This window comes from Colossoma macropomum, unplaced genomic scaffold, assembly GCF_904425465.1.
Source record: "Colossoma macropomum unplaced genomic scaffold, Colossoma_macropomum, whole genome shotgun sequence".
In the NCBI taxonomy this organism is placed as follows: domain Eukaryota; kingdom Metazoa; phylum Chordata; class Actinopteri; order Characiformes; family Serrasalmidae; genus Colossoma; species Colossoma macropomum.
Genome location: NW_023494799.1, coordinates 39,430,093 through 39,451,189, shown reverse-complemented (window position 1 = coordinate 39,451,189; position 21,097 = coordinate 39,430,093). Strand labels below are relative to the sequence as shown.

Genomic DNA, 21,097 nt, shown 5'->3' with positions numbered 1-21,097 from the left:
AAAACTGGTATTATTGATCACATTAACATGTTTGACAGCACTGATTACAACATATGAACATTAGTACGGTAAATTGTGATTTTTATGTCTGTCAGTGTGTTTATAATCAGACTAGACTAATGTGGAAAATATTAAAATCAATTTTAGTGAGGTAAAAATTATCACTGATGTCAGCCGATATCATTTTATTAGGGGAGTAACAGGACACTCAGTCCATGATTTGTTTGATTTTACTGGGTTCACCTTTCAGTATTTCTCCTTTAATGTCAGCAGATTTTATTTACATATCGGTCAGGATGCAGTCGTATGCAAAAGTTTGGGTGCCCCAGTTAAATTACATGTTTTTTTATTTATATTATAAGTGAAAATAAGTGAAAACACATCCTCTACTGAGAACACACTTCTGCACAGTTTAATGCACTTTTTTGTAATTTAACATTATGGAAAAAATAAAGGATAAAATGCCCTGTACAGAGGTTATTCATTCATATTTTGTTTTTTGTTTTTTTCTATATTTTTAATATTTTTGAACTCCACAAATAGGAACTGTGTACTAATATGTGTTGGAAAATGCCATTTTTTTTGTTTCCTATGTGCTGCCACACATCTTGCGCATGATTATACATAATTATTGTCCCATTTATGCTTGCACACTTATGTACAAGGACACACTACCGTACTACAAGAAGTGGGCCGTCACACACATGCAAATTTAAACTCGCACTCTCGCCAACTCGTCTGCTTCTGTTTCTTCTGACGTCAAGGATGCTGTAAGCGAGCAGCTCCGGTTTCCCCCACACACTCAGTTGCTTTTGAGAGTATTCATTTCAGCCCTGCGAGAGCAGATGCTCTGGAGCTCCCCCCACCCCCACCCCAACCCCAACCCCTGAGGGCCCTCTGCTCCAGGCCATGCCAGAACGGTGGCGAAAGGCCAGTTAGCAGGCCGGTGGTGTGCAGAAGCGTGGCAATGGAGAGGCCAGCCAAGCTCCAGGTCCACCTGCCTCGGCCTGCCGGGACCAGCCCTACCTGGCCATTTGAGTGAATAGTGGCAGTTGGAGGGCAACAAATAGGGCAGATAGTCAACAACGGTCCTTATTTGTCAGCAATGTTGATTATAAAAAAAAATAGTTGATGTGCTGTTTATTTACAGGGATTCTACTGATTTTCTGGATCTACTGAAGTTATTTCTGGATAAGTAAATAGTGTGAGGTGTTAAACCACACAAAGTTATTATGGGAAAGGGCCATGAATGTTACCTGATGCCTGAGTCATTGTTTATAAAACACGTTTATGATGGAGAGGGACAGGCAGGTCATTATAAGCCGAAGTATTTCCCAAAAAACATTATTTTTTGTGTTTACCACTGTTTTACCAAGACACCTGTAGATTGACTGGTCTTTGTGAATAGTGAATAAAATGGTCATCATTGTGGTGTAGATGAGGGGTCAACTGATTATCAGCCTAACCGATAATCAGAATCGCATTCCTGACAAAACCCTGATCAAAATAAAATGCACTTCTCTAGTCTGACCTGATGTCCCGCCCACAGTGTTACTGGATTAAATGTGATGATGCATCGAGGACGGCCAACCAGCACGTCTGTAGTCTGTCTCTGTGTCCTGTGATGTGTCAAGTAAACCCAAACATGCTTTTCAGTGTTTGTGAGGGACGTGGGAGCAGCGCTCTCCCAACAAGAGGTCAAGATTGAACAATGCAGTTGGGAAAAAGCTCAGAGCACTTGGCCATGTAAATTCACTCACTCTAGCCAGACTAACGTGCGTGTAGCTGAAGCCCTGCCCGAAATATCACGATTGTTTAGTGAGAGTGAGGTTTCTGTGTGTGGAGCAGATGCGGTGTGCAGACCTGTACTGCTTCTTTAGTAGTTTAATGCGTTCAAAATATGTGTGCTGGAGCTTTAATGGGCGGCAAACTGTGCAAACAGACCTGCAGAAAGCGGTAAATTTTCGTGAAATCGTAGTTCATCAGTTTACATTTAATAAAAAAGTTATACACAATTTCTGCTCATTTTCGCCAGTTTAAAGTGCAGACAGCTGCAGCTCGCTGCTTACGAAGATCGCACCACTCTGCTTAGGCTAAACCAGCTGCTCCCATGGAGTCATGCAGTGCATTTTCAAGAGCCAATCAGAATCTGTCTGATACACTCAGCATGTGCAGCTCCTGCTTGCTACTACTAGAGGGGGCAGTCGTGGGAACCAGCCCTGTGACCGGAAGGTCGCTGGTTCGATCCCCTGAGCCGACAGTACGTGACTGAAGTGCCCTTGAGCAAGGCACCTAACCCCCAACTGCTCCCCGGGCGCTGCGGATAGGGCTGCCCACCGCTCTGGGCATGTGTGCTCACTGCCCCCTAGTGTGTGTGTGTGTTCACTAGTGGTGTTTCAGTGCACAGATGGGTTAAAATGTGGGTGAAATGGGACTAATAAGGGTCACTTTATCTTAATCTTAATACTCCTACTCACATGACATGCATTTTTGGTTAAACAACAAAATGGGAATGAAACATATAACATTCATAAACCCACTGTTTTGTTACTTTTTACCGTTAGTAACAGTCTTTACTGCATGTTTGCTCAGATGCTCACCGTAATATTTGTTTAGCCTGTATCTAGGATTTTTAGCTTCCACCCATAACCTGAAAAGGCACCTGATGTGCTTTAAACTCTGTCAGTGACTCATAGTATCTATTTGTTGTATGTAAAAATTGTGCAAAATGATATATTTGTTTGGAACCCCTTTTTTGAGCTTTTTTTCAAACATCAGTAACTATTATACATAAGAGCTATTTAAGTGATTTATCTGTTTAAAGATCACTATAGAGTGTTTTAAGTTACTGTTTTTGTAGACTATACTGTCTAAAGCTCAAAGCACTTTATTTCTGTCTATTTTATTTTTATTCTAACAAATTTATGGTGAATGAATATCAACCCCCAAATATCAGTTCTTGTGTCTGTCCTTGATTTGCTTATAATCGGTATCAGCTTTGAAAACACAATATTGGTCGATCCGTGTCATGATTCCTGGTTTCTATCACCACCACTGTAAAGAAACTGTCTCATTTCTCTACAGTGCACTATTTTACATCAAAATCAATACGTTTGTTGATGTTTGAACAATTCAGTTATGCTGAATTTTTACAAAATCGTTGCCATTTCCCTGTAAAAACAAATACACGCTGTAACGTTCTGTAATTTTCATATCGCTGCTGTCGGAAGAACCTCATATCTCCATTTTTGACATTTTTCAGTTTTTGACATAGTTTGAAAAGACCTGTTACCCTTTATATTGTATGTAAATTTCATGATGAATGAACTAAAAGAAACGACCCAACATAACTTGGAAAAAAGTCTGGTTCCATTGACTTACATTAAAAGTAAAGAAGGTTTTTTCCTTCTCCTGTAAAGTTACCATTTTGGAGATACGAGGTTTTGTTCCGACCACAGCGATGTGGTACATGCTCATTTTGACAGATTACATATTTTCAGGCAATATGGCTTCTTTTATATTGTTGCACCATGACAGAAAAAATCGCTTCATATACGGATGAAACACTGAATGATTGTGGTGCTGTTACTGCAAAGTGAGCGTAAACCAAACAACTCCTAATGGTTTGAGTAGTCAGTTAGTAGGGATGGTTCCTGGGCTCCTCCTCTTCGGCTGAGGCGAAGGATCAGCTCACTCTTTTCCATCTGTTTTTCAGAAAGCCGCTAGTCATGTGACCTTTATTTCAAACTCTTTACTGGCAGTTCAGTTCTGCATCTATTCCCTAGCTCTGCCCAGCCCTGCTGTCATATCAAAACACCCCGGCAGAGTCCTGAACCAGACCAGGATTTCCACCCCCCTCCAAACTCGGAAAGTCGCAGACAGTACCGGTGACCGTTCGATAACCCTTCCCACCCCCCCACTGCCCTCTCAAATAAACGGCAATGGATAAAGCAGACGCTGGTCAGGCCAGTCCGAGACAAAGACAATACAGAGCTGCCGGCAGCGGCTCCACAAAGTTCACAACCAGTCTTCATGAGGAAGACGAGACTTGAAGCTCCACCTTGATTGAATTTGTCGCGGCGACGTTAAGATTCTATTTGGGACTTTTGTTTTTAGAGCCTACAGTGTGCCATTGTGTGGAGGGCTGTGCTTTCTGGCCAAAGCAAAAAGCTATCCTGTATGTGATGTCATCGCAGAAACGCTTTCAAACTCTCCCCGTGGAGCACAGTCCATTACCTCATCATGGCTGGTGTTAATAATTGATAGGGCAGCAAGTGATGCATCAACCCATTTGCAGTGTCTGTTTGGTGGTGACCGAGCGCATAAGTCATCTGGTGTGAGGAGGCAATCTTGCTCTCTCCACTGTGAGCCTTTGGAAGTCCTACTTCTGTAATTTGGTAAAAGATTCCCCTTATGATTAGGAGGGGCACTTGAAGGAATATTGAATGACCATAAGTGCACACTAACTGTTTTGCAGTCAAGCTCTGAGCAACACCTGGACTGGACTAGACTGGACTGGACTGGACTGAGAGGAGAGGTTGGTGTGAAAAGGCCGCACATTGCTGGCTAACCCCGCCCCCCCGGTGCAGGAATGTTCCACAGTCCTGTGAGATCAAACCTTACAACCCAGCCCCTGTCATTGTTTTGATCTTGGATGGCAAACACTCCGGTCAGTTATATAGCTGTCAGTGAGGGTCTTGGACGCACCCTGTACCAGTGTCTCATTAAAAATATTACTCTTTTCTGTATACACCGATCAGACATAACATTATGACCACCTCCTTGTTTCTGCGCTCATTGTCCATTTTATCAGCTCCACTTACTATATAGGTGCACTTTGTAGTTCTACAGTTACAGACTGTAGTCCATCTGTTTCTCTGATACTTTGTTAGCCCCCTTTTATCCTGTTCTTCAGTGGTCAGGACCCCCATGGACCCTCACAGAGCATTCTCAGCACTGCAGTAACACTGACGTGGTGGTGGTGTGTTAGTGTGTGTTGTGCTGGTGTGAGTGGATCAGACACAGCAGTGCTGCTGGAGTTTTTAAACACCTCAGTGTCACTGCTGGACTGAGAATAGTCCACCAACCAAAAATATCCAGCCGACAGCATCCTGTGGGCAGCGTCCTGTGACCACTGATGAAGGACTACAGGATGACCAACACAAACTGCGCAGCAGCAGATGAGCTATTGTCTCTGACTTTACATCTACAAGGTGGACTGACAAGGTAGGAGTGTCTAATAGAGTGGACAGTGAGTGGACACAGTGTTTTAAAAGCTTCAGCAGCACTGCTGTGTCTGATCCACTCATACCAGCGCAACGCACACTAACACACCACCACCACGTCAGTGTTACTGCAGTGCTGAGAATGCTCTGTGAGGGTCCATGGGGGTCCTGACCACTGAAGAACAGGATAAAAGGGGGCTAACAAAGTATCAGAGAAACAGATGGACTACAGTCTGTAACTGTAGAACTACAAAGTGCACCTATATAGTAAGTGGAGCTGATAAAATGGACAATGAGTGTAGAAACAAGGAGGTGGTCATAATGTTATCCCTGATCTGTGTACATCATATTGCTAGAATGTCCTCTACAAATAATATGTTTACACATTTCAAGAAGTGTTGATGCAGGGGTGCGTGGCTGCCCAGGTATTTGGTTTTGGGGCCAGTCTTTAAATACTAAATTCTTTGCAACAATTTTGCACATATTTTGGAGCAGTGTATGCAAGTGATGCGGAGTGGAAGTGGAGACGGAAGTGGAACGCCATGATTTTACACAGTGTGGAGCGGCTTTTTTAGAAATTAGAGCGCCTGTGTTTTCTGTGTAAATACCGCATCGCTTCATTTCTGCGTATGGGACTCAGCGCCACTCTGCTGGTGCAGCCTCTTACCTGTTAACATGAGTGCTGAAATGAAAAGCAACACGTTTTGCGCCGCTCACGCCACTCAGAGGCAGCATGTGTGAAATGCTGTATGTTTGCGCTGCAAAACTGTCGAGCAGACCTGAACTGAAAATTCCCACCGATTGCAACCAAGTTCTAAAGATATTGCACACTATTAGTCCCCGGAACGGAGTTATAACAGAGTTATAGCGGAGTAATTACAGAACACTTTGAGCGAGAAGCGACACCATTCCACTCCACTTACATACTCTTTCTCTTTGGGAGTAAATAAGTATATTATACTATGCTTTGCGACTATGAAACACGAGTATCTTAACGTAAGTGCATTTCCAAGGACTTGTTGTTAAGGACGTGACTCAGAACACCGACTCTATCAATTTGTCCTATTCAGTTTGCGATCATACCGACCGAGCCCTTATCATTAGCATAGTGTAGTAACTTAGTAACAAACCTTTATTGAGTTTTAGTTCAGTGCAAACTCAGCTTAATACGACTGCTCCCCCCTAATAAGGTGATTAGGCTGTCAGAATATCCCAACTATTCTTTTAATGCTGGTAACATTTTCTGATGAGGAGATTTAGTGATCAAAATATTCTGCCTATACATTTTGATGCTAGTATCATTTTCTGACATGGTGATTGAAGCTGTCAAAATATCCCACCTACAGTTTCATGAAAAGTGCTACCTATAAATATCCAAGGCTAACTGCTGTAGCTGATTAGGCCTCAGTCTGGAAACAGTGAAAATGTATTTTCTCTGACTAACATCACTGAGGAAAAAAAGAGTATTATTATTTTTGAACTGTAAAAAAAGTTTTCAAATGTATAAATTTATCAAATGTAATTTTTTTGTGCTTCTGTTTTTCTAGCCTCATAACACCAGTGCTGTTATCTATGATAAACCCACAGCCCCTACTTTTATTTCAGCCAAAGCAGGTTTTCTTTTTCGGTGCCCACAGTTAACCATCTGCTCATTGTGTCTTTACAGATACTCGCACATCCCTTGTTGATGCTGAAACGGTGTTCAGTGTGTTACCCTGCTTCAGAACTGAAACATTGTTTTGAAGAGTGGGTTGGGTCTGGAGAAAACTAGCTCACAGGCCAGATTTGGCTCATAGGCCACTGTTTGAAGATGCTGCATGTAAGGTGTTATGGGCTTGGGCTTTTCTGGATAAACGAACTGTTTGCCTTGCAGGCACTTGTAGGTTCTTTGGCAATTGGCTGTTGTCAACAGACCACGGTCAGTTACTTGCAAGCACTGATTTTAAATCCGTGACATTTTTTGTTCCCCAAGATTTTAAATTTATTTTTAATTTAATAATTTACTTTTCTCTTTTACGGCAACATTACCTTTGATTTCCGTTGCTGCTTTATTGCATTTACTTGTTTCAACTTTGGAAAAACGCATGGTTTTGTAGTTCTAATTTCTCCATGTAGTAATTTGATATTCTTTGGGGTCAGCGGAGACTTCAGAGCGGGCGGTTGACCTTGTGTTTGGAAGGCAAACTGGCTGACTGCAAGAGCCAGGACTTTCCCACACTCGCGGCAGCTGCAGAAAGGCAGTGTGCTGTGAGGAGTGTTAGGCTGCACTGACGTCAGCAGACTGACACCCACAGAAACGCAGACGGGGACAACAGCACTCGCTGCACACTCATCTCTGCTTCTTAGCCCCAATGTTTTTCTCTCTCTCTCGCTCTCTCTCGCTCGCTCACTTGCTCTCCCCTTTCTGTCATACGTTATGTTAGTATTGCACACACCCAGAATCCACTACAGATGTAGACTAGATTCCAGCGATGATATTTTGGACGCGGTTTTATGCTGCGTAAACCAGCTCAACAGTCGAGATGCAAAGGCGCGAAAGCTAACAAACAGAGGTGCATCGGTTTTGAAACAGTGTTGTGCTTCTGAGTCTTACGATTTGGTCTCACTGTGTGCTTTTCGCCCGGCTGTGCCATATAGATGTTGCTTCTGACCGCTGACTGTCTACGGTCTACGGCTAGTGTGTTTTTTATGGCTCCTCCTGACTTTGTTGCAGGGGCCTCCTGCCCACGGGTCAGCACACTGGAGTAACGGCCTTATCAGCTCTGTTAGAGGTTAAAGTGTAGCATATCGGTGAAATTCTCATTACTGCAACTTTATTGATTTCCAGAGCATTTACCAACACTGTAGTGATTAAGAGGCTTGAGAAATTTTAAATGCTAATTCTGACCTCTGGTTCACCAACATGCAGAAACATTTCAGTAATAACAGAATTGTTTTTTTGTTTTTTTTTTAAATGTGTATATCAGTGAAATATTTTTTCTGAGATCCCCTGTTAAATGCTGGCATGTACAGTTTAAAACCAGAATTTGTCTGATTATTTTTTTAATTAGTTAGCTTGTAACATTTCTTTTTCTTTTCTGTTGCTGTAATGATATCTATATCTGTCTTTGTTCAGGAAGATATAAATAAAAATGTGGAAATAATGTAACCTCACTGTATCTTTCTGTATATACATGGCAAAAATGCACCCAATTTGCAGTAGTTTGATCAAAAAATAATTTAAATAAAAAGTGTGTGTGTGTGTATATGTGTGGGTGTGTGTGTGTGTGTGTATATATATATATATATATATATATATATATATATATATATATATATATATATATATATATATATATATATATAAACCCTTAAACCCTTTTTTTTGGTATTTTTAAAGATTTTGTATATTTTTTTAAATATATATAGTTGCTGTTGGAAGAAAACTTCTCCATTTTTGTCATTTTTCAGTTTTTGACATAATTTGAAAATACCTGTTGCCCTTTTCATTGTGTATAAATTTCATGAAGAATGGACCAAAAGAAACGGCCCAAAATTGCTTGGGAAAAAGTCTGGTTCCATTGACTTACATTAAATATAAAATATAAAGTAGGTTTTTTTTTTTTCCTTCTTCTGTAAAGTTACCATTTTGGAGATAAAAGGTTTTATAAATAATTTTAGATATTTTATTTGTGTAAATTAGCAGTCTAGAAACAAAAAAATTATATATATATATATATATATATATATATAAATATATATTATTTTTGTTTCTAGACTGCTAATTTTTCTAGGTCTCAGTGTTGTTTTATATCATTTAAATAATTGTTTTAAATTTTAAATAACATTTAGATTTCAACTGTAAAAAAGATTTCAGAATGAATAAGAATAAAGTGATGATAAAATTGACATCCAGAGTGCCTCACTTGAAACTTGATCAAACCTCAAGCAGTTATTAATATGACAAGTGATTCCAAACTTGAGGCTGTTTTGTATGCATGACATACAAACCCACATGCTCTTCATTCACTCTGTATGGTGCTCAGTCCACTAATCGATAGTGTCTTTCTTCGGTTTCTCTTGTCGCTGCCTGGTTTCACTTTTGCAGTAAATCTGTTATCAGTCTGACGTGACCGTCCCCAGATCACTGCTAACTCTTCCTTTATGCAAGCAGCCTCCAGAGTAATTAGCAATAAATGTATCGGAGGAGAAGAGGTATGATGAGACGCAGGCTCAAGAATATGATCCAGAGGGTTGTGGCTTATTGGAAGATATTGATGTGCAGCAGGTGGAATCAGTTGGGTTGTGTTTGCGTATTTGACGTCAGCCTCATGCTGGAAACGTCTTCAGACAATGCAGAGGTGATTGTATCAATAACGAATCGATCTGTTGTCCTTCGCATTCTTTGAACGTCCGTTTTTGCCCGTTCTCGCTTTTTAAAAGGCAGCACCGACGGGTGAACGCCAAAGTATAAACACCCTCATGAGTTATTGTTGTTCTCACAATATACCCGTAGCTTTTTATCTTTCCTGGAAAGCAGGACACGTCCACTGTTTTGCCCGAGTACTGCTATAACCGGAGAAATCTGAAACTCTGTATGTGGGTGGGTGTGTGCCGCCGTGTATTCTGTCGGTGGAGTAAGGGCACACAAATGGGAGCTGATTGCCACCACTCTGTCCATGAGCCTGTATCTCTGCTTCTAGAAAATGGAGGTGGGGAGGCTTGCATAGAGCACTCAGCATGTCACCTCCATTTACGCACAACGGAGCTTTAGTCAGTGGTGGAAAGTGTACTGGAAAAATTCTGTATTTTTTAGCTCTCCGTCTGACAAATAGCTGTAAACTTCTAACTGCGCTGAAGTACTTAAAATCAGTGATTCTGTTCGATCCCAGTTTTAGAAAAGTGAAGAAAAGCTAGTTGTGTGGTTCTTTTTTTGAAGCTGATGTTTATTTTCACTTTCCATGATTCAAACTAGATGTAAGCTCTGTATTTTAATATTTTAAGAGTTTGTAAAATGCAGCCTTTCTGGATGTGATAAAGTGTTGAGGTCCACTCACAGTGCAGTGAGATTGCATAAGCAGATATTCTTGAGGAAAAGCAATGAAGTGAGTTCAGAATATGTGCAGTAGTGGGGTTAAAATGTTCAGTGTGCAGAATCTGAAAAACAGTGGTTGTTCCTGTACCTGCAGTCTTTACCTTTACACCTGCATTAACTGTAGTCATGATAAAATGTGACCTTAACACAAACGAATGGTATGAATGTTGTAGTATTGAATTATAATTTATACAATTATATAATATTCAACAAATATATAAAATATTTTTTATTCCTTCTAAAAAAAAAGGAAAAAATTGTATAAACAGTGCTGTGCAAAAGTCAGAGACCACCCATTAATTTACTTAATGAATTTCCAGTCAAAATAGCCATTAAGTACAAGCTATTCACTTTTCAGCATCGAGAAGAAGTAGAAAACATATTTAACAGAAAATTACGCAATGACTAAATATAATTTTTTCAGTATTTAGTGAGTCGACTCTTTGCCTTTATTACAGCTTCCATCTTTTTTGGGAGACTTGGTTTTAGTTTTTTAAAGAAATCTGCGGGAATCTTTTCCACATCTCTAAAGTTCAGTCTTAAAAGTTGGTTGCATGATCCAAGTGATCTCAAACATATTCAGTGATGTTGAGATCTGGACTTTGGGTTGGTTAGTCTGTTATGAGACCCCCACAGTTGCTTTATTTATTTATTTATTTATTTTCATTCATTTAATTATTTTTGGTCCATTTCCGTTTTTTTAGAAACAGTTTCTTGGAAGCTGTACATCCTCTCAGACTCGTTTTAATGGGAGTGTTCATCGTTGAGTTGTCTTCTCAGAGTGGAAGGACGGACAGAAACACTAGTGGATGTTTCAGATCTGAAGAAAAAGTGGAGCTGGATTTTCTCTTCGCTCTCTAAGCTTTAATTACTGTTTATCTGATGGCGACCGTTTTGGTGGTCTGCCAGGTCTTGCATGGTTGTTAGGAGCCCCAAAATTTCCCTCTGCTCCCCACAGTTTTGGAAACAGCTGTTCTTTGGCTTTCCCCTTTTTTATACATGTGCGTTATCGTATTATCTAATCTCTCTGAAATGTCTCCTTAAAAAAAGAAGAATAACTTGTACTTGACTGTAAATGTAATGAATGAAGTCTGGTCACCCAGCTTCCTTTCTTTTTTTACCAGCTTATATATTACAGTGTTCAGCTTCTCAAAGAGACCCTCCTTGTAGATTCAGCACTGAAGGTAAAAAAAGCAGGATGAAACTAACCGTATGTTCATCTCGAGCCGCGTTCTGTCTCCCTCCCTATACTTCTAAATGTCGTCTGAGTGGCTGCTGTGTTTACGTAGGCAGGCGCGCGTATCAGCCGTAGGCCGAGTCCACTCTGAGTGGCTGCTCCCCTCGTCAGACCTGACGTTTTGAAGCGGGTCAGCGAGGACCCGAGAAAAGAGAGAGCTGTGAGTGTCCACTGTGTCATCTACCGTAAACAATTCCTCTCCTCCTGACCCATCTCTCCCCCGGCCCACTCCCGCCATCCTGGTTTCCATGGTGTTTGTACCATTATTTGCAGGCCTCTGTCGGGTTGCCATGGCAGTGCTTATTTGCCATAGTGAATGCCTGGTGGCGTTAAGCAGATGCTGATGAAAAACAGGGATCATCTCTGCCTGATCAATGAAACATCTGAACTTGGAGCAACCAGAGGTGTCTGGCCCCGCATGAAGAACAACACTAGCTAGCCACTAGACTGGCATGCTGTTGTGGCTTTTGCTAATTAGGATGCTTTAATTCCACTTTAAGCTCAAGTGTTTGGACAGTGTTCATGTGTCCTCTCTGCTGAAGGTTCCTTTTAGGCAACTAAAAGAAATGAGGTATAATACAGGTCCAGGGCTGGATTTGTTGGTGTATGATCACAGTACCCAGAAAGAAAGCCCTCTTGGAAAGAGTCTAGCGCTTCCCTCGCCACCCTCCATCTGCAGGTGTTTGAGAGCTCTCTGTATAAGCCGAGGAGGAGCCAGAGGACGTGCTGTTGGGACAGGTTTGGCACGGAACTGCCTGAGTGCCCCGCTGCTATTGACAGATCAGACAGGCAGCACAGGTGCAGGAGACTACCGCTTTGTCTGATCTGCCTTACTGAGCACCCTCTCCCAGCACACGCTTCTACGCACAGAGATGTCTCGTATATCACCAGTGCTCCCCCGTGTGGCCTAACTCGGTGCATCTTTTCAGACAGACTGCGCTCTCAGGGATTAACATGGCGACCACTCACCCATCCATACTTACAGCTCACGGCAGCAGTCAAAGTGTCCGATTATCACTGTCTGTGTAATATTACTATTGCAAGACGGCACCAATTCCACATCCAGCCCAGAGCAGCAGAAAATACCCGAAATATCACTGAAGTGTTTGTTGCTATATTACTATAGGTCACATGATAACAGCCACATGTCACCTAAAGATAACAAAACGTAGGTGGAGTAGCTGGTTCCTTTTTTGGAATAAAGGTCTAATTTTGTACACATTTGCACTGCGATACCTGTTCTGTTGTAAAAGAGCTCAAATTAATAAAGAGCTGTGGGTTTACATGTACAGTCATATGCAAAATGTTGGCCTTAAATTGCATGTTTTGTTTATTTATTTATAAGTGAAAATAAGTGCACATCCTCTACTGCACAGTTCCTGTTTATTTGCTTAATTGAACATATTGTGCAAAAAAAAACGAAGATAAAATGTGGTCTGTGTGAAAGTTATTGCATGTTTTATAGTTGATTTATTTTTTTTCCAATATATTAAATAGAAATGAGCAGAAAAGTGGCATAATGGAGTGTTTCTCTGTGGAGGATGTGTAACTTATTTTCACTTTGAAAATCAACAAAATCAAGGAACTGGACTGGAGTGTTTAAACGTTTGTGTACAGCTGTGATGTTGACTATGCATTTCTTCCAGGCTGGTCTTGTTTGTTTGAGCGTGGGGCTTTTAGAGGACTGTTTATAGTGAAGTACCTCATTGTAGAGCTTAGTGATTTTTAAAGGGAGGAAAAATGATTATCAGTATCAGCCGATACAACAAACCCATAGTGGGAAAGAAAAGTGGTACTGTGGTGTTTTAAGTAAATTTAGGTTTTACAGTTAAATTTCTTTAATTTATCCTGAGCAAATTTAATACTTGTCCTTTTAGTTGTTTTTAAGATGGCTCATTTTCTATTTTGTATTATAAACAATTTTATTATATATAAATGTTATATATTACATACTGTATTATCTTTTATTGGCATTTTACCATTTTTTATCAGTCTTTAGGTAGCAGAATTTTGCACAACTGTAAAACGCTGCTTTGGATCAGCTCGCTATCCTATGTATCTGAATGCTGCCTATCTGTGGCCCAGCTCTGCGATAGTGTTGTGGGACTTGGCTGCTGTTGGGTGACTTTTCTGCGAGACAGATAACGTGGAAATGCACTCAAATGACGTAGTTTGGCCAGATAAGATCTGAGAGCGCCATTGTTGACGTCTCATTGTGGTTACAGTGGTTTGCCTCTTTTTTTTTTTTTTCTTGTTTTCCTTTCTGCGAGAGGCCCAAACTCGCTATGGCTGCTCAGCCTATGAAATAAAGTAAACTTTGCCTGCTGATGAAGAATAGCTTCAACTTTAAGCTGCTTTGTTTATTTCAGACTAATTAAGTTTGTATGTATGGATTTTATTTGCTGTAATCATTTCTAACATGTTTTGGCTCTTGGCTGCAGCTCCACACAGTCTTGCTTCTCCACATGTTTTATTTTGAGCGACAGCTGTTGAATGATCCATGTTCTAAATAGCCTTTTTGTTTTTTGTCTCCTCCAGATGATCCTGTGGGACTGGGACCTAAAACAATGGTACAAGCCGCAGTATCAGGTCAGCTTTTATTCCGTGTTTGGTTTTCTGCTCAGTACTTTAGGTGTGTTTGCTCTCCCTGACTTTCAAGCGCTACTTTTACTCATTGTTTGACCGCGTTGCGCTTACGTCACCAGGGGCTACTTCATTTTCACTGATTGTTGAACGAGGCTCTTAAGATTAAAATAGGTCATTTGCTTAGATAATCTCATGATGTAACGTTTCCCTAAATGTTTTACTGTGATACAGGGTTTAAAATGTCTTTCTTTTTCTTTGACCTTTTCATGTTTTTTTTTTTGTGTTTAAAAGTAGAAGTGGGTGTCGAAATTCAGTACTTGTACAATGCCAACCAAATTACTCAAATACCACTGAGTACCGAAAATTCAACATCAAATCTAATTTTTCCAAAATCTTGGCTGAAAAGCAAAAAATGTTCAATATATATATATATATATATATATATAATATGACACTGTGACTGAAACATTTATAGATGCAGATTTTGTGTGTGTAAAAAGCAAAAATGGAAAAAGACGGGTTCTCCTAGGGCAGCAAACTCAAAGTAACTATTCAGTGATGGGAGAGGTACAAGATAATCCATCTGCATCCACCAGGCATGTTCAAAATAAATTCTAAAACAAAGAAATTCCTGTGCACACCATCTTAAAAAAAATAAAATAAAAATAAATAAATAAAAAATGACATCGGTATTTACTGACACATGGCAATATGTATAAAAATGTGCCGACACACTGGGGCCTCTACTCAGGCCTTCATCAGGACACAAAGGTAGTATATCGAATGGCACAGGAAAATATATATAAAATAAATATATATATATATATATATATACTAAAATGGCATATATTTTGTAAAAGCATTGTGGATGCAGATGGATTATCTTGTGTGCTTGTATGTGTATGTATGCATATATGTATATATAAATATATGTATATATAAATGTATATCTGTGTGTGTATGTCTACATATGTGTATATGAATAGAAAGACATTTAAAAAAATTACTATATAGAGATTTTATTTCTATATTTCTTGTATGTATATAAACATTCTTGTATGTGTATTAAAAATAAGATATTTTGTACAAATATTTTACATGGACTGATTTTGATATTTTAGAAAAATGTGTATTTTGGTATGTCAAATGTTTTGTTCATTTTCTGTGTAAGAAGAAGGTAACATTCTCTGCAGAGAGCAAATAATAATAATAATAATAATAACGAATGAATAAAACACTTGAAGAGTAAAATGTGCCATAACTTACAAACTTATATATATATATATCCACATATCCACAATGGAAAAGTGCTGGATGTTTGTGCTGTTGTGTTTTTGCACCTGTCTGTGTGTGTGTGTGTGTCTGTGTGTGTGTGTCTGTGTGTGGGTGTGTGTGTGTGTGTGTGTGTGTGTGTGTGTGTGTGTGTCTGTGTGTGTCTGTGTGTGTGTCTGTGTGTGTCTGTGTGGGTGTGTGTGTGTGTGTGTGTGTGTGTGTGTGTGTGTGTCTGTGTGTCTGTGTGTCTGTGTGTGTGTGTGTGTGTGTGTGTGTCTGTGTGTGTGTGTGTGTCTGTGTGTGTGTGTGTGTCTGTGTGTGTCTGTGTGTGTGTGTGTGTGTGTGTGTGTGTGTGTGTGTGTGTCTGTGTGTGTGTGTGTGTGTGTGTGTGTGTGTGTCTGTGTCTGTGTGTGTGTCTGTGTGTGTGTGTGTGTGTGTGTGTGTGTGTCTGTGTCTGTGTGTGTTCTTGAGGGTATTCACAGTGTTCTACAGTAAGTGGTGCATGCAGGTAGGACAGGCTGCTCTGTTGCACTGTGTGCTGTGGGCTCAAACACAGTCCTGCCCCAAACCCTGAAGCCCTTTGATGGCATCAGCGGCAGGGCCTCATCTGCGCAGCACAGGAGCAGGCTAGCAGCTAGCCTGTTAGCATGCAGAGGCCCGTTAGCCCCTTCCATCTGGCCTGTGCTGATAACTGCAACAAGGCCGAGTGGATTACCCTCAGCTTCGCTTACATAAGGCCTGCCAACTGACGTCAGAGCGCAGAGGAAGTGCTCACTGTGCGCTTTTCACTGCGCAAGCACACACACACACACACACACACACACAGGTGGCAGCCATACCAGCACTCTACTTTATTACTTACATCACGACTCGCTACAAAAAGCCACACGTCTGAATCTAATACAATCAATAAAATGATCTCAGCATGTACGCACGGGCTGGAAGATGGATTAGATCAAACTGGGATTATAGGCATCTGCACTTCTGCTGTAATATCATTAAACTTATGTTTCTCTGAGTGGATTTCAGAAAAAAAATGTCTCTTGTTTTTTTTCTTTGTGGGGAGAGTGGTCTGCTTTCAGAAATACTCATTCCCTGCAACAACAGCAGTTTACTTAGTCTTAAAAGTCTCTCCGGAGCGGATGAGCCAACCTGTGACCTGTTTCTGAAATGGCTGCCATAGCTGCAAACCACCACTAGGGGACATTAGAGGACCCCTAGTCTGTCCTGATGACCAAAAACAAAACAACTTTAAAACAGACGTTTCCAGCGAAGGAGCAGTTATAATGGATGAAGGTGGAATGAGCGAAATATGGAATGAAAGTTTTATTATTTTTGCTTTTTTATACATACAGTAAAAAAACATGAGACCACTCGTGAAAATGCTTCTGTTCTGCATTCCTTTATCATTTCATACAAAACCTTTCAACACAGATTATATTATCAGCCTAACAATTTAAGTGAAATATACAGTCTTTAAAAGATTTACATGGATTTTAGAATTTCTTAGTGTTTGGTATGTCCCTGTTTTGCTTTAATGACGAGTCTGTGCAAAAGCCTCTAGGTAGCTCAGATCCACCTGTGAGTTGTCTGTGCATGAACATCAATATAAAGGGGATAAGATTTTAAAAAATCTTGAATATTTACTTTTCATAACTGTTTATTTTTATTTTATTTTTTATTGCAAATTCTAAATTGATCTTTTATTCATTTCCAGGTTTAAATGCAGAAAAAAACATCCAGTTTTTCAATGTATTCTCTGACTTTTTGGAGACTAGATACAGTTTAGACAGGTGTTATAAAACACATTAATAAATAATAATGATGTTGAATTGAAACATCACTTAAATTGAACCTGTCTGTCAGTGTGAAGCAGACTAGGTCTCAAAAAGCAGCACATGATGCCACGTTCTAAAGGGTTTCATATACAGATGCAAAACAAAGTCATTGAAATCTATCAGTATGGAAAGGGTTATACAGTCATTGCTGAGGCTCCGGGTCTCCAGAGAACCACAGTGAGAGCCGTTATCCACAAATGAAGAAAACGTGGAACAGTGGTGGACCTTTCCAGGAGTGGCCAACCTACCAAATATTCCCAAAGAGAGCCTCAACGACTCATCCAGGAGGTCACAAACGAACCCAGACTAACATCTAAAGAACTGCAGGCCTCACTTGCCCCAGTTAAGGTCAATGTACACAATTCCATAATAAGCAAGACAAGGCGCAAACCACTGCTGACCAAAAAACGGCCGATACGCCCATGTCACATTTGCCAAAAAACATCTACATGATCCCCAAGACTTTTTGTGATAATGCTCTGTGGACTGATGAGTCAAAGGTGGTACTTTTTGGAAGACATGGGTCCCTTTACATCTGGTGTAAAGCTGACACCACATTCCACCATAAGAGCATCATACCAACAGTGAAACATGGTGGTGGTAGTGTGACGATCTGGAGCTGCTTTGCTTCTGCAGGACCTGGATGACTTGTCATAACTGATGGAACCATGAATTCTGCTCTCTATCAGAAAATCCTGAAGGAGAATGTCTACCTGTCAGCAGAAGCCCAAGTGCAGTTGGTTTATGCAGCAGAACAATGTCCACCTCCGAATGGCCCAAAACAAACAAAATTAAGGTTTTGAAGTGACTGAGTCAAAGTCCTGACTTGAATCCCATTGAGATGCTGTGACAAGACCTTAGACAGGCAGTTCATGCTTGAAAACCCTCCCATATAGCCAAATTAAAACAGTGTAGTAGCCAGAATTCCCCCACAGCGATGTAGAAGACTCATCGCAAGTTATTGCAAACGTTTGATTGCAGTTGTTACTGCCGAGGCCGGCACAGACAGTTACGGTTGATACAGGTTTTGAAAAATCTTTATTTTCAATAAATAGTATGATCATTTAAACGCTGGATTTTACTCATGTTGTCTTTATCTTATATTAAAATTAGTTGGATAATCTGAAACATAAATGTGACAAATTAGCAAAAATAGAAGAAAACAGGTGGGGCAAATATTTTTTTTACAGCGCTATATATACACGTGTGTATGTATGCACACACACACACACACACACGCACACACACACACACACACACACACACAGTCATATGCATTACCCCCAGTTAAATGTATAACGCATAACACATCCTCTACAGAGAGCAAACTCTGAAATATGGCAGTTTTTGCTGACCTAACAAATGTAGTTACAACTATATATATATATATGTATATATATATATATATATATATATGTGTGTGTATGTGTGTGTATGTGTGCGTGTGTGTGTGTGTGTGTGTGTGTGTGTGTGTGTGTATACATATGTATATGATGTTTAAGATGAGAATGCCAAACTGCCAAGCAGAGGTTCTAGACAGCAGTAGTGGACGCTTTGGTCATTACAGAAGTTGTTACCATGTTGTAAACAGTAATGATGTGCATGTTGTGCCTGCAGGGCGCTGCCTTTGGGAATGGTGTGGACCTCTCTGTAATAAATGAAGCCAGGAGCCTGGTGGCGGAGCTGCTGATGGACTCTTCTCTCTCTCCGCACGTTCTCTCCTCACTGCGCAGTGTGAGCAGCCTGATGGGTGCCTTCTCAGGTTCCTGCCGGCCACGTGTTAACCCTTTTACCCCGTTTCCGGGCTTTTATCCCTGTGCCGAGATGGAGGACCCCTCTGAGAGGGGCGAGAGGAAACCCCCTAAGGTAGGAGAGCAAGCTAGGCTGTCTGAGAAAATGAGGTATTTACATGAATGGGTCATTTCATCAAAAGAGAACCATTTGAGTCCACAACACTGATGCCTATTAGAGAAAAAAATCTAATAATGTTCTTTTATATATATATTATATATATATATGAATTCAAAGTTCTTAACTGTTACTTTCCACCAACTTACTTGGTGATTAAAAATAATTGTCACATTAAGTAAAATAATAACAATAATAATAATTATAAAGAATTTCGCTTTTATGCATCTTTGACAGGGTATGTAAGGCATTGTATGCATAATGTATTCCCCCATTACATAAAATAGATAATGAAACTTATTTTATGTATATATTTTTTGCAATATTCACAGAAAACTTATGTTAAACTGTTAACTGTTTAAAAAAAATGGATGGTCTAACTTTAATGACAGGCGGTTTAGCCTGAAATATCACAATCCCCCATCACAGTACCCTCTTTCACAAGTTCAGTGTTATGAGGATATAATTTGGTTATTTTTACCAAAAAAAGGAGAACGGTTATTAAAGTGCAAAAATCTGTCTCTGTAAGAGCAATATGTTATTGAAACTATGATGGACATGATTTATTGACATGAAAAAATATTTAAATTAGCATATTCATTAAGCCCCGTTCTCTCGGAATGACTCCAGTATAATTAGACTTGGCAGTCTGAAGCTAGTCTTGACAAATTGTGACAAATTTTTTTTTGTTGTTTAGTAAGCCTGCAGCTCACACTGTGTGGGTTAAACGTAAAGTGTTAAAAGTTTAGATATAGTTAAAAAATAAAAAATATATATCTGAAACATCTCTGACTCCGTTCAGCTAGATCGTATAACCTTAGCGTGTTTTGTACTGTGCGTCTGTTTTGTTATATGAGCCTATTTGCGACACACTGGCGTAAATGTTGTGGCAAAGCTCATTCCATTATAAGAATTTGAACAGGTATTATTTTCCACTAGTAGTACTGACATCAAATGGCTGTTGTGGCCTGTGTGATAGGCTAAAGTCCATCTTCATAGCTTGCTCAGTGCTAATTGGTAGGGTATGGTGTTCTATTGACCATTTATCTACTTTAGTCGAAAGTGCACTTTAGTCACTGGACTTGTCTTGGCTCAGCCGAATTTGGGGTAAGAATTGATGCCCCTTTGCCTTCAGTATCATTCTGTTATTTATTTATCTGTAGTCTCAGATGATTGGCCACTGTAGTGAACATAAAGTTTTCTTTGTAAAAGGTGAGAGGCTCTCACAAGCACAGAGCAGTTAGTGCGTATCAATGGGGGCTTGTTTTGGAGCAAACTTAAACTGACGCAACTCATTAACGTGTCCGTAACACCAGTTTCATCATGCACTTGCATGTTCTGTCCCTCTCTTTCTAACGCAGTCTCTTCCTTTCTCTCAGGGCTTGAGCAGCAGGAACAGTCTGCCTACTCCTCAGCTGAGACGGAGCTCCGCCTCCTCTTCCCTGCCTCCTCTGGAGACGCTCTCATCCCCTCGCTGGGAGCGCAGTAACGGAAAGAGGCCTCACGCTGAGCTCAGCAGTGGCAGGTCAGCCTCTGAAACCCGGCCCAGGAGATCATAACACATGCCACACTTAGAGCACTGCCACGAAACCACTGCCACTTTTGTACCCGTTGAGGAAGGCTTGGGGGACAAGACCCCCCCAGTGCCTCCTCCATATAGCATCAGCTGCAGTGCCAGACGTCACAGTCTCTATTTTTGACTAGGGATGGGGCATAAGGTCGTACACCATGGCATAAAGCAAAATTTAAACTGTAGTTCATTTTTTGCTGTTATAAAGAAATACAAAAGGCTCAAGTCAGTGATTTCAGTGTGTATTAGCACTTTTTATGTATATTCAGTATATTTAACCGTATCACGATAATACCAAAAATATATATAATTTATTTAGTACTATAATTTGTTTAGTACTATTCTATCCATATTTTTGAATATTTGAACGCTTTCTTTGAGGCTGAA

The 21,097-nt window shown here is 40.2% G+C and overlaps 1 protein-coding gene across 1 annotated transcript in view; it reads left to right on the top strand.

Annotated features, from left to right (window-relative positions):
• Positions 1-21,097, top strand: part of pde3b (phosphodiesterase 3B) — a 97,702-nt gene that overhangs the window by 61,832 nt on the left and 14,773 nt on the right. Inside the window, exons 2-4 of the mRNA XM_036586538.1 lie at positions 14,075-14,125; positions 18,850-19,098; positions 20,520-20,665. Of these exons, the coding sequence (XP_036442431.1) occupies positions 14,075-14,125; positions 18,850-19,098; positions 20,520-20,665 (446 nt within the window). The remainder of the gene's footprint in view (positions 1-14,074; positions 14,126-18,849; positions 19,099-20,519; positions 20,666-21,097) is intronic.